Source organism: Ovis canadensis, chromosome 5, assembly GCF_042477335.2.
Source record: "Ovis canadensis isolate MfBH-ARS-UI-01 breed Bighorn chromosome 5, ARS-UI_OviCan_v2, whole genome shotgun sequence".
In the NCBI taxonomy this organism is placed as follows: Eukaryota; Metazoa; Chordata; class Mammalia; order Artiodactyla; family Bovidae; genus Ovis; species Ovis canadensis.
In genome coordinates, this window is record NC_091249.1 from 78,105,513 (window position 1) to 78,119,258 (window position 13,746).

The window sequence follows — 13,746 nt, forward strand, 5'->3', positions numbered from 1 at the left end:
AGAGTACAGGGCTATCATACTTACAATTTACTCTCAAAAAATAGTTCCAGGGACTTCCCTGGCAGTCCAGCAGTTAAGATTCCATGCTTCCACTGTGGAGGGCATGGGTTTGACCCCTGGTTGTGGAACTAAAGATCCTGCATGCCACATAACAGGACCAGAAATAATCCCAATAATAGTTATAACGTGTGTGCATGTGTGTATGAGGGAAGTAGAGAGAAAGGGATAGAAAAGGAGAACACATTTGCAAGCACAAATGATTAAGTAAATGAAGTAAAATGTTATCAGGTACATCTGCATAAAAGGTATATGGATGGCTATTTGTACTATTCTTACAACTTTTTTCTAAGCTGGATATTATTTCCAAAACAAAAACATTATGATCCAAGCTATAAAATGCTACAGACAAGATGAGGGAGAGGAGCTGCTGAGGCGAGGTGCTGAAAGCTTTCTTGGAGAATGCAGCATTTTCACTGGTCATGACAGAGCAATGCGTAACTTTCCTCAAGCATCACATTTCTTACCCTGGGGTATGCAAGAGATGACTCTGATGTCTATTTAATGGCTGTCAGTTCTCCCTGGCCAGGAAGCAATGTGTACCTGCTGCTAACTGATTCTAAGACGTTTCTTGAGATTAGGAGAAGACAGTGAAGAGGCAGGAGGCAGCCCAAGACCCAGAGAATAGTTCCCAAGAGCTGGCACCCTGGCGTAAATGCTAGGCAGTTCCTACTCGGCAAACAATCTCTCCCAACCCACTCTGAGCTCTGACCAAATTCCTTCCGTGCTCCAGTTGTATGAAGACAGCTCAGGCATCACCACCAAAGAGCAAGGTCCAGGCCAAGAACTCTCATTTCCACAAGGTAAATGGTCATTATCTGAGTTACTGGGTTCTGGGAAATGGCTACCTCTAGCTACCTAATTGCAAGGGCCACATGCCATCATCTATGAATCACTCAGAGCCCTGAGAACGTCAACAGAGAGTGAAACCTCAATAGAGAACTAGCCCATTAGTATCACAATGGCTGGTGAGCACGACCAACGAGACTGGAGCCTAATTTAAGCTTTCAGACAAGCAAAGCAATCCATATGAAAACAGGTGAGGATGGCGTTGTGGGGTGGGAGGCGCAGTGTGAGTTTAGCACACTAACCTGTGAAACCAAGAAGCAGACACAAGGTATGGATCTCAGAATGCACTCTTGCTGTTGGTGACATCCTTGACAGGAATTTACAACCTTACATTCTTTATCCATTAAATGTATGTATGTAAAAAATTGAAAATCACAAAAAGGAAAAACTTACCCTGGCAAGTTTTTCTGGTTTGGAGGAGACATGCAGCTGGGAAAATAGCTCTGTTATCTCTTTGGTAAAGTCTTCATCCCCTAGAAAAACAAGTCCCATGTAAAACACTGTACAAAGACTGGAGTGGATCATTGCAGGGGAAGAAAAGAGAAATAGTAGCAGCAGTAGTAGTATTAACAGCAGAAGCGAATTATATGAGCAAGGTGCTTTAGTGCTTACAAAATCCTTTTTAATGTATATTTTATTATGAATTCTTTCAATGGGCTTGTTAAAAAAAAAAAAAGCATCATTATCCCATTTTAGAGATGAAGAAAATAGGGCCTGAAGAGGTTAATTTACATCCCCTAAATCTCATAACAAATTAGGAGTCAAACCTTGGCCTTCCCACCCCCAATCCACAGCCTGTGCTCTCTGTATTACATCCTATAAGCATGAATGGAGAACTGATGAAGGCAGAGTACTAACTGAGTACTACACATGTGCTTCCAAAGAAACTAAATTTAAGTTGGGACATAAAAGATGAGTACAAGTTAGCCAGGAGAATGGCTTCAGGCAGAGAAAACAAGTACAAAGATCCAGAAAGCATAGCAAGAAGTTCCATCTGTTGGCACTGTCCTGATGGAAGAAGGAGAAGAGGGACAGAATGAAGCTAGGAAAGTAAGCAGGATTCAGGTATTAAAGGATGTTATAAACCATGGTGGAGAATTCAGAACTTTTCAAAAGAGAATGAGAAGCTGCTGAATGATTTTAAACAGACAGGTAAATCCAATTAAAATTTTAGAAAGATCACTTTAGCTTCCTGGTAGGAATGGAATGAAAGAGAAACATGAAGGAAGGCAGGAAGGCTTAGGCAATAATGCAGGATCCAGATAAGAATAATGGTAGATAATAAGAAAGGAAGAGGAAAAAGGATTCCAAGATGCTGGAAGGATGGTGAGGAAGCTATTGGAATAAGCTTGATGAGCAATGATGGGGAACATGGAATACTTAATACCTGAGAAACATGCAAGCAAATAGGTGAGTCAAGATCAACAACAATCAGCACATCCAAACAAATGACAGGAAACATTGTTTCTCTCTATTCATCTAAATCCTAGCCAACCTCCTCTCTGAAGCACAGCCCAAGTGTTTTCTGCACCAAAGACTACAGAGAACTCTTGTATACAGAAATCTCCTAGTACTTACAATCTGTGTGAGTATCTCTCATCAATCACTAGTTCATGGTTACCAAAGCAAATTATTACTGCTTCATACCTGCTTTCCTCCCCAAAATCCTTAGGGGGAAGAAAATCTGCCTTGATTCTTCTCTATCTGCTATTCTTTTGTCTTCCCTTGGGATTCAAGGCAGAACATTCAAGTCATTTAGTGATCCCAGGTATAACACAGTTTGGGAAAAACTGATCTCACTCAACGATACAACTGTGACCTTTGTAACTTGTTTAAACAACTCCTAATCATATCCTACTAAAAATTTGACTCTTAGCAGGGGATTTTGTTTTCCCAGCAAAGCTCTAAATTATTTGGGATCAAGGGATGAATGTGCATCCAAGTGGGATGCAAGCATCTCAAAGAGTAAGTGTAGGAGGGGAAAAAAAATGACTTTTACTTATAGCCATTTATCCCACTCTTTAAGAAGTTATTTTCTAAGATACACTTTAGAATGTAAATAACGTATTATTATGGGTACATGTTTATAATTTATACATATTCAAATATATATATATATATATATATAGGGTCTAAGTGCTCAAAAAACTTTTACTGCTGAAGGTTAATCAAAAAATGTTTGTATTTGCAATATGTACAGACCTGGAAAGTATTAGGCTTAGTGAAATAAGTGAAACAGAGAAAGATAAAAACTATGTTATCACTTATATGTGGAATCTAACAAATAAAACAAATGAGTATTTTTTTAAAAAGATAAAATCAGGGGGGAAAATGGAGATCTTTGTCATGTACTCCCCATCAATTTGAGCATAAAAAGCAGTTGTTGTATTAGAACAAGAGTACACAAAGACAAAAGGAAGACTGGGTTGGTGCTTTGGGGGAGACTCAGAAGAGAGGCTGGCACCACAAGCAGGAAGTCTCCTACAAAAATGAAGGGATCAGGTACATAAGATAGAAGGGCAAAGGCTACGGATGCTGACAGAAACTGAAGATGATCAACATCACCAGAGTCAGGCTCTGTGGTTTTCTCTCCCCTATCCTACCATCACTTTTTTTTTTTTAAACTTCATTGAGATATAATTAAATACCAAGGTCAGTGTTGCGTTCTCAACCAGAATCACTAGGGAGGTCTGTTGGAAAGGGTGGCATGCAGCACTCCAATGCTATCTTTGAAGAATCCTGATTTCTGGCAAACAGGTAGGGAATAAAAATATCAGACACAAATCCATCTGTTTAGAAATTCCTCTGAATGGTATTTAAAATCAGGATTTTTGATTACTACACAAAGTGAGACGTTGACTCAATTAAACAAATACTGTTAATGGTATTATGTACCGCTGCTGCTACTGCTAAGTCGCTTCAGTCGTGTCCAACTCTGTGTGACCCCACAGACGGCAGCCCACCAGGCTCCCCGTCCCTGAGATTCTCCAGGCAAGAACACTGGAGTGGGTTACCATTTCCTTCTCCAGTGCATGAAAGTGAAAAGTGAAAGTGAAGTCGCTCAGGCTCCTCCGCCCATGGGATTTTCCAGGCAAGAGTACTGGAGTGGGGTGCCATTGCCTTAACCTAAATTAAGTTCATAAAATAACCAGGAATTGATTAGGAATAATGGAGCAACTTAAGCAAATCAAAAATCAGTTTATAGGTGTCCTGCTAAGTGAGACTTTGAAAATGAAGATCTTTATTTATTTACTTCTGCCATTCTAATAACGAAAATAATAGCCACTGTTTGTTGAGTGTTTACTATGAGCCACACCTTAAACATAACATTTCATTTAGTTATGAGAGGGATTAGCCACCTCTACTTATAGTTAAGGAAACAGAAGTTCAGGGTTTAGTAACTTCCCAAAGTCACAAGGCTTAATAAATGGCAGATCTTGATTTAGAACCCAGGTCTAACTCCAAAATCCATCCTTTTATCTACCATGCTTACTGTCTTCTCAGTATATCAAGACAGCTTTAAAAATTCATATTCAAGGACCATTTTGTATCAGGACTCTTTACACAGAGTAAGATGTTATATAAATATTATTTATTTAGCAAGGTATTATATAACCAGACGATTGGTTTAAGATGTGGTACACACAGGGTTCTGAGATAACCTAGAGGATGGGGTGGGAGGCAGGGGGGAGACAGGAGGGGACATGTGTATACCTATGGCTGATTCATGTTGATGTATGGCAGAAACCAACACAACACTGTAAAGCAATTAGCCTCCAATTAAAAATAAATAAAATATATTCCACATCACCCATGAAAATTACCACAGACCAGAATAAATCCCTGCCCAATATTCATTAATTAATACCCCATCAGGTAGGAGGCCATAGAAGAAAAAAATCTATGCTATCAGCTTACATTGAGACAGGGCATATTGTGCCTTGCCCCAACCCTTGTAACACTCCCAATCTGCTGGTTAAAAAACCTAATGGTAAAAGTTAGAGATTTGTAAAAGACTGGAGATCTATCAATGCTATTATTCTTTGCCATTTTATAGTGCCAAACCCCCATACTTTACTGTCCCATATTTCTAAAATAGTGACTTGTTTTCTGTGATAGATCTCTATAGTGCATTCTTCAGTATCTCTGTACATTCTGGTGACCAATATCGTTTTGCCTTCATCACGTGGAATGAACAGTAATATATACGGACTCTAATGCCACAGGGCTATGCTGAAAGCCCCACTTATTTTCCCAGATATTAAAAGCTGACCTTGATGATCTAGATTTTCTTCACAAGTCAGTTCTAATACAGTACCTAGACCATTTGCTGCCATGTTCAAGTTCTTTGATAAATAGCCAACAAGATACCCTGTACTTACTTCAGAAGCTAGTTTCAAAGGTACATAAAGTGTCCAAGGAAAAATTATAATTTTGCAAGACTAGTATAAAATATTTAGGACATATGATGGTTATATATGTACTGATATCTACATACGTACTGCACATAAACACGCTACATCCTTCCCACTCAAATGCTGGATTTCCATATTACCTTTCTTCTCTTCCTCCTCTTCCTCACAGAGCTCTGCTAGGGAAAACGCTTCTTTGAGTTGCTCCAATTCAAGTTTTAGAGTCTTTAACTCTTCTCCACTCAGAGAATTAAGAATAGACTTCACCTGAATTGATATAATAAGCATGAGAAAGAAAAACATTCTCAAATGCAGAACAGGTTATAGACCATAGTAAAATTAAAATTATGAATTCATAAGCTCTTAAGAACCTTAACACAAGAGGAAAGATAGAGAGAATTTGTGCTTCCAAAAACAATATAAACCACTGCAGCCATACCACCCTGAATGTATTTCATCTCATCAAAAATGATATAAACTAGAAATGTACAGAAATTAGTGCTTAACTCAGCTTAAAAATTAGGAGAATATGAAATAGTCTTGAATCAATTAAAAGCTAACAGGTAACTAAATCCAAATTGGCATCTTAAGCCAAAGAAACTTATAAAAAGAAAAAAAGAACAAGATGAAGGACAAATAATACATGTACTATTAAGACATCTTTGTTAATCTGTCCATTTGTCTTTAAAAATTTAGAGAAACAACACTTGACTCATTCTTTTCTAGTAATTAATTCAAATATTAATTTGTTTGTTTTGGCATAGTATTTTCAGAGTGTCTCAAGCCTCTACCTGACATACATTTCATTTTCCAACTGCACAAAGGAAGAGAGATTATGCAGTGTGCTTTTGCTGGAAGACTACCCCAGATGAAATTTTTAGTTTGGAATTACCTTTATTTCACTTTCTCGAGAGAGCATCTCCAGAGCTTCTAGATGTGAAAGGCCTTGAAATTCATCAAAGAGTAGCCCATAATGAGTTTTCTTGTCTGTTTCCATGGTAACCTCATTGGAAGTCCATAGTTCTTCTTTCTCCTTTGCCTCTCGTAAAACCTGAAAGAGAGGTGGAGGCATTATACTGCAATACATAACAAAAGCTTAAGGATGAGTTTTGAAAGTCTAGGGAAGCAAAACTGAGATGAATAACACTGCTCTTTCATTATGGAACTGTGATTCAAATCAGATAGGCTCAGGAGCTGCAGGGAAAATAGGATCACATAATTTGCTCCAACACAGGGTAAATAACACCCTAGGAACCAAGTGTTTTTCTGAACGTGGTTTTTACTATTAATCTAATAAACAACCCTAAAAGGGCTTGGCATCTTATACTGCATTGAGAAGACATTCTGAGGGAAGGAAAGAGGAGGAAAAAAAAAAAGAACTGTGCATTTTTCTAAGCATTAGGGCTGTGCAGCCCCTTACAAAAAAAAAAAAAAAACTTTAATTTAAAAAAAAAATCACTAAAATGTCCTCAAAAGGAAATACTAACAAGGTCCCAAGTTAACACAGGCAAAAATACAGATCAAAATAGAAACAGAAAGTAAACAGATAAATGCAAATAGTACCTGAGACAGTGTAGAAGTCCGGTTCATCAGACCCTTGGTTCTTTTAAATCCAGGATCCCCTTCTGCTATTACATCCATTGTCTTTTTTCCAATGAATTCTAAGGCATCCAAACCCCCACTGATAACACTCTTTCCCTAGGAAACACATGCAACCTCATCACAATAATGTTGAAGAAAGACACCTGCATGTTTTGATCACGTAAAATAGTGGACAACAATATCAACTGGCAAGAAAGTGGGGCAACTAAAACAATCATACTGCACTTATGGGAATGTAAAGCAGTATACCCACTTTGGAAAACTAAGAGTATGTCTGAATATATCAATATCCTATGACCTAGCAACTCTACCCATGGTTAAAAACTCAAAAAATTGTGTAGAGGTTCATCAAAAGACACACACAAATGCTCACAGGAGTACTATTATAAAAGCTAAAAACTGAAAACCACCTCAACACTTGCCAACTCTGGAATGAGTGTTACACAGTCACTCAGTGAAGCACAACAAAGAAAATGGAATGCACCACACAGCTATACCATGAATAGATTATACAAACATAATAATGAATGAAAGAAACCAGATACAATAGAGTACATTCTTTATGATTCTTTATACAGCAAGCAAACTTAATGTATGTTGGTAGAAGACAGAACTGTAGCTACCTTAGAGGGCAAGAGAGGGAGGCATACAAGACGGGGAGACAGCACAGGGAGACGTGCTATACCCCCTGCTGTTTCTCAGTCTGAATACGTGCACACTGTGAAAATTAAAACTGAACCCTTATGATTTCATTTTCCTGAATATAGATTATACTAAGTAAAAAGTTAACAAGTACCAACTATTGTCATGCAAGAGATAGTAAGCTTCCTATACAATCCTTTCAAAAATGTTTCTAACCATCTATGGCTTTATAAGTATTCATCATAAGCATCTCATTTTCCCTTCCTCTAAAAGATGTAATTATGAGAAAAATATTTTTGTAAAGCAGAAAGGTTTTTCTAGGACCAACAAACTAAGAATTCTTAGTCCATAAAATATTATGTACATTTCCTCTCCATTACTCATCTCCTCCTCCCTCTTTTACTTCTAAGTTTTTCAACTAGCTCTCACTCTACACTTAAAATCAAAGTGAATGATCTTCAGCAATCTGAACTCCCATAAGAGTAATCATTCCCCATGACTTTTAAGGAAAAAGAAAGAGAGAGAGACAAAACCCATTATAATCATGGAAGGAAGCAGGCCACCTTGGCAATTTTACTCACTGTGCTCTGAACAGCAGTAGAGATGGTCGAGAATACCCCAAACGGCCCACTCATTGGAGAGGAGTTCCCATTCTCTTTGGCATTAGTCTCTCCTATAGTAGGGAAGGGATGTGTAAAAAGGGACAGTCCATAAATAGGTTTGCTTTATTAGCATCTTGGCAAGAATACACAGAAGAACTGTGCAAAAAAGATCTTCACGACCCAGATAATCATGATGATGTGATCGCTAATCTAGAGCCAGACATCTTGGAATGTGAAGTCAAGTGGGCCTTAGAAAGCATCACTACGAACAAAGCTAGTGGAGGTGATGGAATTCCAGTTCAGCTGTGTCAAATCCTGAAAGATAGTGCTGCACTCAATATGCCAGCAAATTGGGAAAACTCAGCAATGGCCACAGGACTCGAAAAGGTCAGTTTTCATTCCAATCCCAAAGAAAGGAAATGCCAAAGAATGCTCAAACTACCACACAATTGCACTCATCTCACATGCTAGTAAAGTAATGGTAAAATTCTCCAAGCCAGGCTTCAGCAATACGTGAACCGTGAACTCCCTGATGTTCAAGCTGGTTTTAGAAAAGCCAGAGGAAACAGAGATCAAATTGCCAACATCCGCAGGATCATTAAGAAAGCAAGAGAGTTCCAGAAAAACATCTATTTCTGCTTCACTGACTATGCCAAAGCCTTTGACTGTGTGGATCATAAGAAACTGTGGAAAATTCTGAAAGAGATGGGAATACCAGACCACCTAACCTGCCTCTTGAGAAATCTGTATGCAGGCCAGGAAGCAACAGTTAGAACTGGACATGGAACAACAGACTAGTTCCAAGTAGGAAAAGGAGTACGTCAAGGCTGTATATTGTCACCCTGCTTATTTAACTTATATGCAGAGTACATCATGAGAAACGCTAGACTGGAAGAAACACAAGCTGGAATCAAGATTGCCGGGAAAAAATCAATAACCTCAGATACGCAGATGATACCACCCTTATGGCAGAAAGTGAAGAGGAACTAAAAAGCCTCTTGATGAAAGTGAAAGAGGAGAGTGAAAAAGTTGGCTTAAAGCGCAACATTCAGAAAACAAAGATCATGGCATCCGGTCCCATCACTTCATGGCAAATAGATGGGGAAACAGTGGAAACAGTGTCAGACTTTATTTTTTGGGGCTCCAAAATCACTGCAGATGGTGAGTGCAGCCATGAAATTAAAAGACGCTTACTCCTTGGAAGAAAAGTTATGACCAACCTAGATAGTATATTCAAAAGCAGAGACATTACTTTGCCGACTAAGGTCCATCTAGTCAAGGCTATGGTTTTTCCTGTGGTCATGTATGGATGTGAGAGTTGGACTGTGAAGAAGGCTGAGTGCCGAAGAATTGATGCTTTTGAACCGTGGTGTTGGAGAAGACTCTTGAGAGTCCTTTGGACTGCAAGGAGATCCAACCAGTCCATTCTGAAGGAGATCAGCCCTGGGATTTCTTTGGAAGGAATGATGCTGAAGCTGAAGCTCCAGTACTTTGGCCACCTCATGCAAAGAGTTGACTCATTGGAAAAGACTCTGATGCTGGGAGGGATTGGGGGCAGGAGGAGAAGGGGACGACAGAGGATGAGATGGCTGGATGGCATCACGGATTCAATGGACGTGAGTTTGAGTGAACTCCAGGAGATGGTGATAGACAGGGAGGCCTGGCGTGCTGCGATTCATGGAGTCACAAAGAGTCGGACATGACTGAGCGACTGAACTGAAATGAATTTTTTTAAATCAGATCTTACCTCCAACATATAAGGCCTTAGCATTTTTCAAGAATTTTAAACCATTTGCCTATTTAAAATATAAGCTAAGGCAACTTTTTTTCATTTTCATTTCAAAACAAAATCCAGTCTTTTGAACAACCTACTGACTATATATAAGAGACAACATGATTTTCTGCACAAGGTAAAACCACAGGGTCAGAAAACAGATCAGTGGTCACTGAGAGTGAAGAACTGGTGGAGGGGAGTGACTACAAAGGGGCATTCGGGTGCGGGGGGTGTAAAAATATTCTTGTCTCCTGTCTATACAGATATAGGAAATATTCTACAACTGAATAATCACAATGGACTATGATTACACAGTGTAAAGAGGACTGAATGTTTGTCAAAATACATAAAACTATAAACTGTTGGTCCTCTGTTCTGTGGATGTCAAACCTGTGGATTCTCATTTTATATAAAGGACTTGAGCATCTGAGGATGTTGGTATCCATTGGAGGGCTCCTGGAACCAATCCCCATGGATATTACAGGATGACTATACCTAAAGAGAGCAAACTTTATGTAAATTATTAACTCAATAAATCTGATTTTTTTAAAAATCCAGGCTATTTTAAACTTTATCCTAGAAAATTATGCTTCTTCATTAGATTCAGATATGCATTAAGGAGATTTTTTTTTTTAATCTGTACTATTAACACTAAAATCTCTTATAGGAGATCAACAAATAATCTACTGTAGGGAGGACTTTTGCTTCCAACTCTGATGGATTATCTGATGTCAGACTTGCCCTTCTACCACAGCATCTAGAAAAGTGGACAAAATATAAAGAACAATTATCTCCAGATACTAGACAACAGACTATACTGGACTATGGTTCAGGAGAGACAAGAAAAAAATGAAGAGAATTCTGATTGGTTTGCTTTTCAGACCACAGCACAAGGAAGGGAAACCCAAGCAGAGCATGGTAGTCTTACTAAGTGGAAGAAACAGGCAGGAAAGCTGAAGCGCCTGGAATTTGCAGGTCAGAGTACAAGTATACCTCATTTTATTGCACTTTACTGCATTCTTCAGATAATGCTTTTTTTTTTTTTAAACAAACTGAAGGTTTGTGTAACCCTCCATTGTCAGATAATGGTTAGGATTTTGCATTAATGAAGTATTTTTTAATTATGTACACTCTTTTTAAGATATAACGCTACTGCACATTTAATAGTTTATAACACAGTATAAAATTTTACATATGCTTGAAAACTAAAAAAAAATTGTGAGACTCGCTTTATTGCAATATTCACTTTATTGAAGTGGCCTGAAACTGAACCCACAATATCTTCAGACTTTACTGTACTGGAGAAGAGGGAGCTACAGAGGTAAAGATTTCCAGCTATCTACACAGGCATGCCCTTGAGTCTTGGGCTGAATACTAAGCTATTTTTATATTGGAAGACTCCATGATACTGGGCAAAGAATGACCATGAAGCTGTAAACTAAACAATGCCCAAAGCTCATGCTAGGCTGAGATATTTGACTTCCAAACAATCAAGTAGACAGACCTAGTTTAACACCTAGAAATTAGATAGAAACCTCAGAAGTGTTAGAGGCTTAGTAGCTAAGCTAAACTAGGCTACCCTAATTCACCCTAAAGCAGCTTAGAATGAAGTCTTAAAAAGATCAACCTAATCTACAAATGGGCTTCCCTGGTAGCTCAGCTGGTAATGAATCCACCTGCAATGCAGAAAACCCTGGTTTGATTCTGGGTCGGGAAGATTCCCTGAAGAAGGGATAGTCTACCCACTCCAGTATTCTTGGGCTTCTCTGGTGGCTCAGGCGGTAAATAATCCACCTGCAATGTGGGAGACCTGGGTTCGATCCCTGGGTTGGGAAGATCCCCTGGAAGAAGACATGGCAACCCACTCCAGTATTCTTGCCTGGAGAATCCCCATGGACAGAGAAGCCTGGCAGACTACAGTCCATGGGGTTGTAAAGAGTCAGACATTACTGAGTGACTTAAGCACACACACAAGCTACAAATATCTTCACTGCCCTCCAAACAAAACTCACTCCCTTTCAAAGACAACAAAATCCACTCAACTATGTAACATTTTTAATTTCCAGCATCAAAGAAATGAAAAATGTGATCCATAACCAAGAAAAAATACTAGTCAACAAAAATAGACTCAAATGTCAGAGATGACAGTATTAGCAGACAGGGACACTAAAATAAATACATCAGAAGGTGAGAAATGGAAAATTCAAAGAAAAAAGAAACAAATGGAATTTCTAGAGTTGAAAATATAATGAAAGTGAAACTGAACATCATTCAGTCGTGTCCGATTCTTTGCGACCCCATGGACTGTAACCTGCTAGACTCCTCTGTCCATGAAATTCTTCAGGCCAGAATACTGGAGTGGGTAGCCATTTCCTTCTTCAGGGGAGCTTCCCAACCCAGGGATGGAACCCAGGTCCTTTTAAAAGTCATTGAGTGGACTTAATAGCATTAAACACAGCAAAAGATTAGCAAAGCCACAACAAAAACTATGCAAACTGAAGGACAGGAAAAAAAGGCTTAAAAAAATGAACCAAACTTTAGTGACAGTGCAACAATACCAAAACTAACACATTAAAATATTTTTTCAAGCCACAACAGATTCATATTCAGCTAACTTTTATTAGACTCTTACTCAACTGTACCCAGCAAAAAGCTAGGCAATTTTTACATTCTATATTTATGGTTTTATTTAATGTTTATAACAGTCCTCTGCAATATAAAATGTTGCATAAATAATGAAAAATATACACCTAAGTGGTTAAAGGACATACATCTCTGTCAGTCAAAGATTTCAAGTTTCCTTTCTCATCAGTCCCATGATGTCCTGAACATCACACTCCATAAACATCTACTGAAGAAATGAGCTGAACTATTCCATTTCAATCTATAATTTTAGGCTGTAACATTTCCATATACTGACCTGTTGCATACTGGACTTCTGTTGAAATTTCACTAGGACTAGGGATTCCAAGGGAAGTCTCTGCCTTCTCAATGACATTTGAAATACCTTGTCCTGATGAGAAAAATGATAACATTTTCATATTTGAATATTATTTGCAATTAGCCACCAAAACTTAAGAAACAAACCAAAATTTAAACCCACAGATTTTAAAATTCATTACAAGACTTTACTTTGACCTTATATAACTGATCTTGGGGAGTTTATCCTTATCCCCTCCCCCCCAAAATTGATTATCACTAAATAGTTTTATAATTCCTAAATGTCAACCTTCTAATGAAAATTACAAATTTTAGTGGCAATATAAATCAGCCCATCATTCTAATGCATCCTCAAACTATAAAGCCTCTGTATAATCATGGAAGAATAATAAACTCATTTTTAACACAGATCTGTAGCAAAATATGCACAAGAATTAACAAAATGACTGATGACCTTACCTACTGTGGCTACTGTAGCTGAGGCTGAGGAGAGCAAGGACTTGCCCCAACTGCCCCAATAGCCCCATCCGGACTGAGGTACATCTTTGGAAACAATCTCCTATTTTTCCCAGTAGCGAGAAAAACCAAAGGCAAAGAAAAATGGAAAAATTAGAGGAAAAGTCAGAGTGCATACACAGGGTAGCTAATTACTGGCCAAAAGTATGGCTGAACAAACACATACTATGTGGCTCAAGAAATGTATTGACTGACAGATGTACGTTACCGGCATGTAAGCATCAAACAGCAAAGGCAACTACTCATAAGCATTTATAGAACTGAGAAAATTTAGTGTTTTATGGTTATAAAAGGAAATAAATACGTATAATCCCAATTTGATATTGATTCCATATTCCTTTTAGCACCAATA

At 38.3% G+C, this 13,746-nt stretch overlaps 1 protein-coding gene across 7 annotated transcripts in view; it reads right to left on the reverse strand.

Annotated features, from left to right (window-relative positions):
• FAM114A2 (family with sequence similarity 114 member A2) overlaps positions 1-13,746 on the reverse strand; it is a 37,004-nt gene that overhangs the window by 18,239 nt on the left and 5,019 nt on the right. For all 7 annotated transcript variants that reach the window (XM_069589985.1, XM_069589984.1, XM_069589987.1 and 4 more), the window contains 7 exons: positions 13,338-13,437; positions 12,859-12,951; positions 8,144-8,235; positions 6,882-7,016; positions 6,211-6,369; positions 5,462-5,585; positions 1,300-1,379 (listed from right to left, as the gene is read on the reverse strand). In XM_069589985.1, coding sequence (XP_069446086.1) covers positions 1,300-1,379; positions 5,462-5,585; positions 6,211-6,369; positions 6,882-7,016; positions 8,144-8,235; positions 12,859-12,951; positions 13,338-13,437 — 783 coding nt within the window. The remainder of the gene's footprint in view (positions 1-1,299; positions 1,380-5,461; positions 5,586-6,210; positions 6,370-6,881; positions 7,017-8,143; positions 8,236-12,858; positions 12,952-13,337; positions 13,438-13,746) is intronic.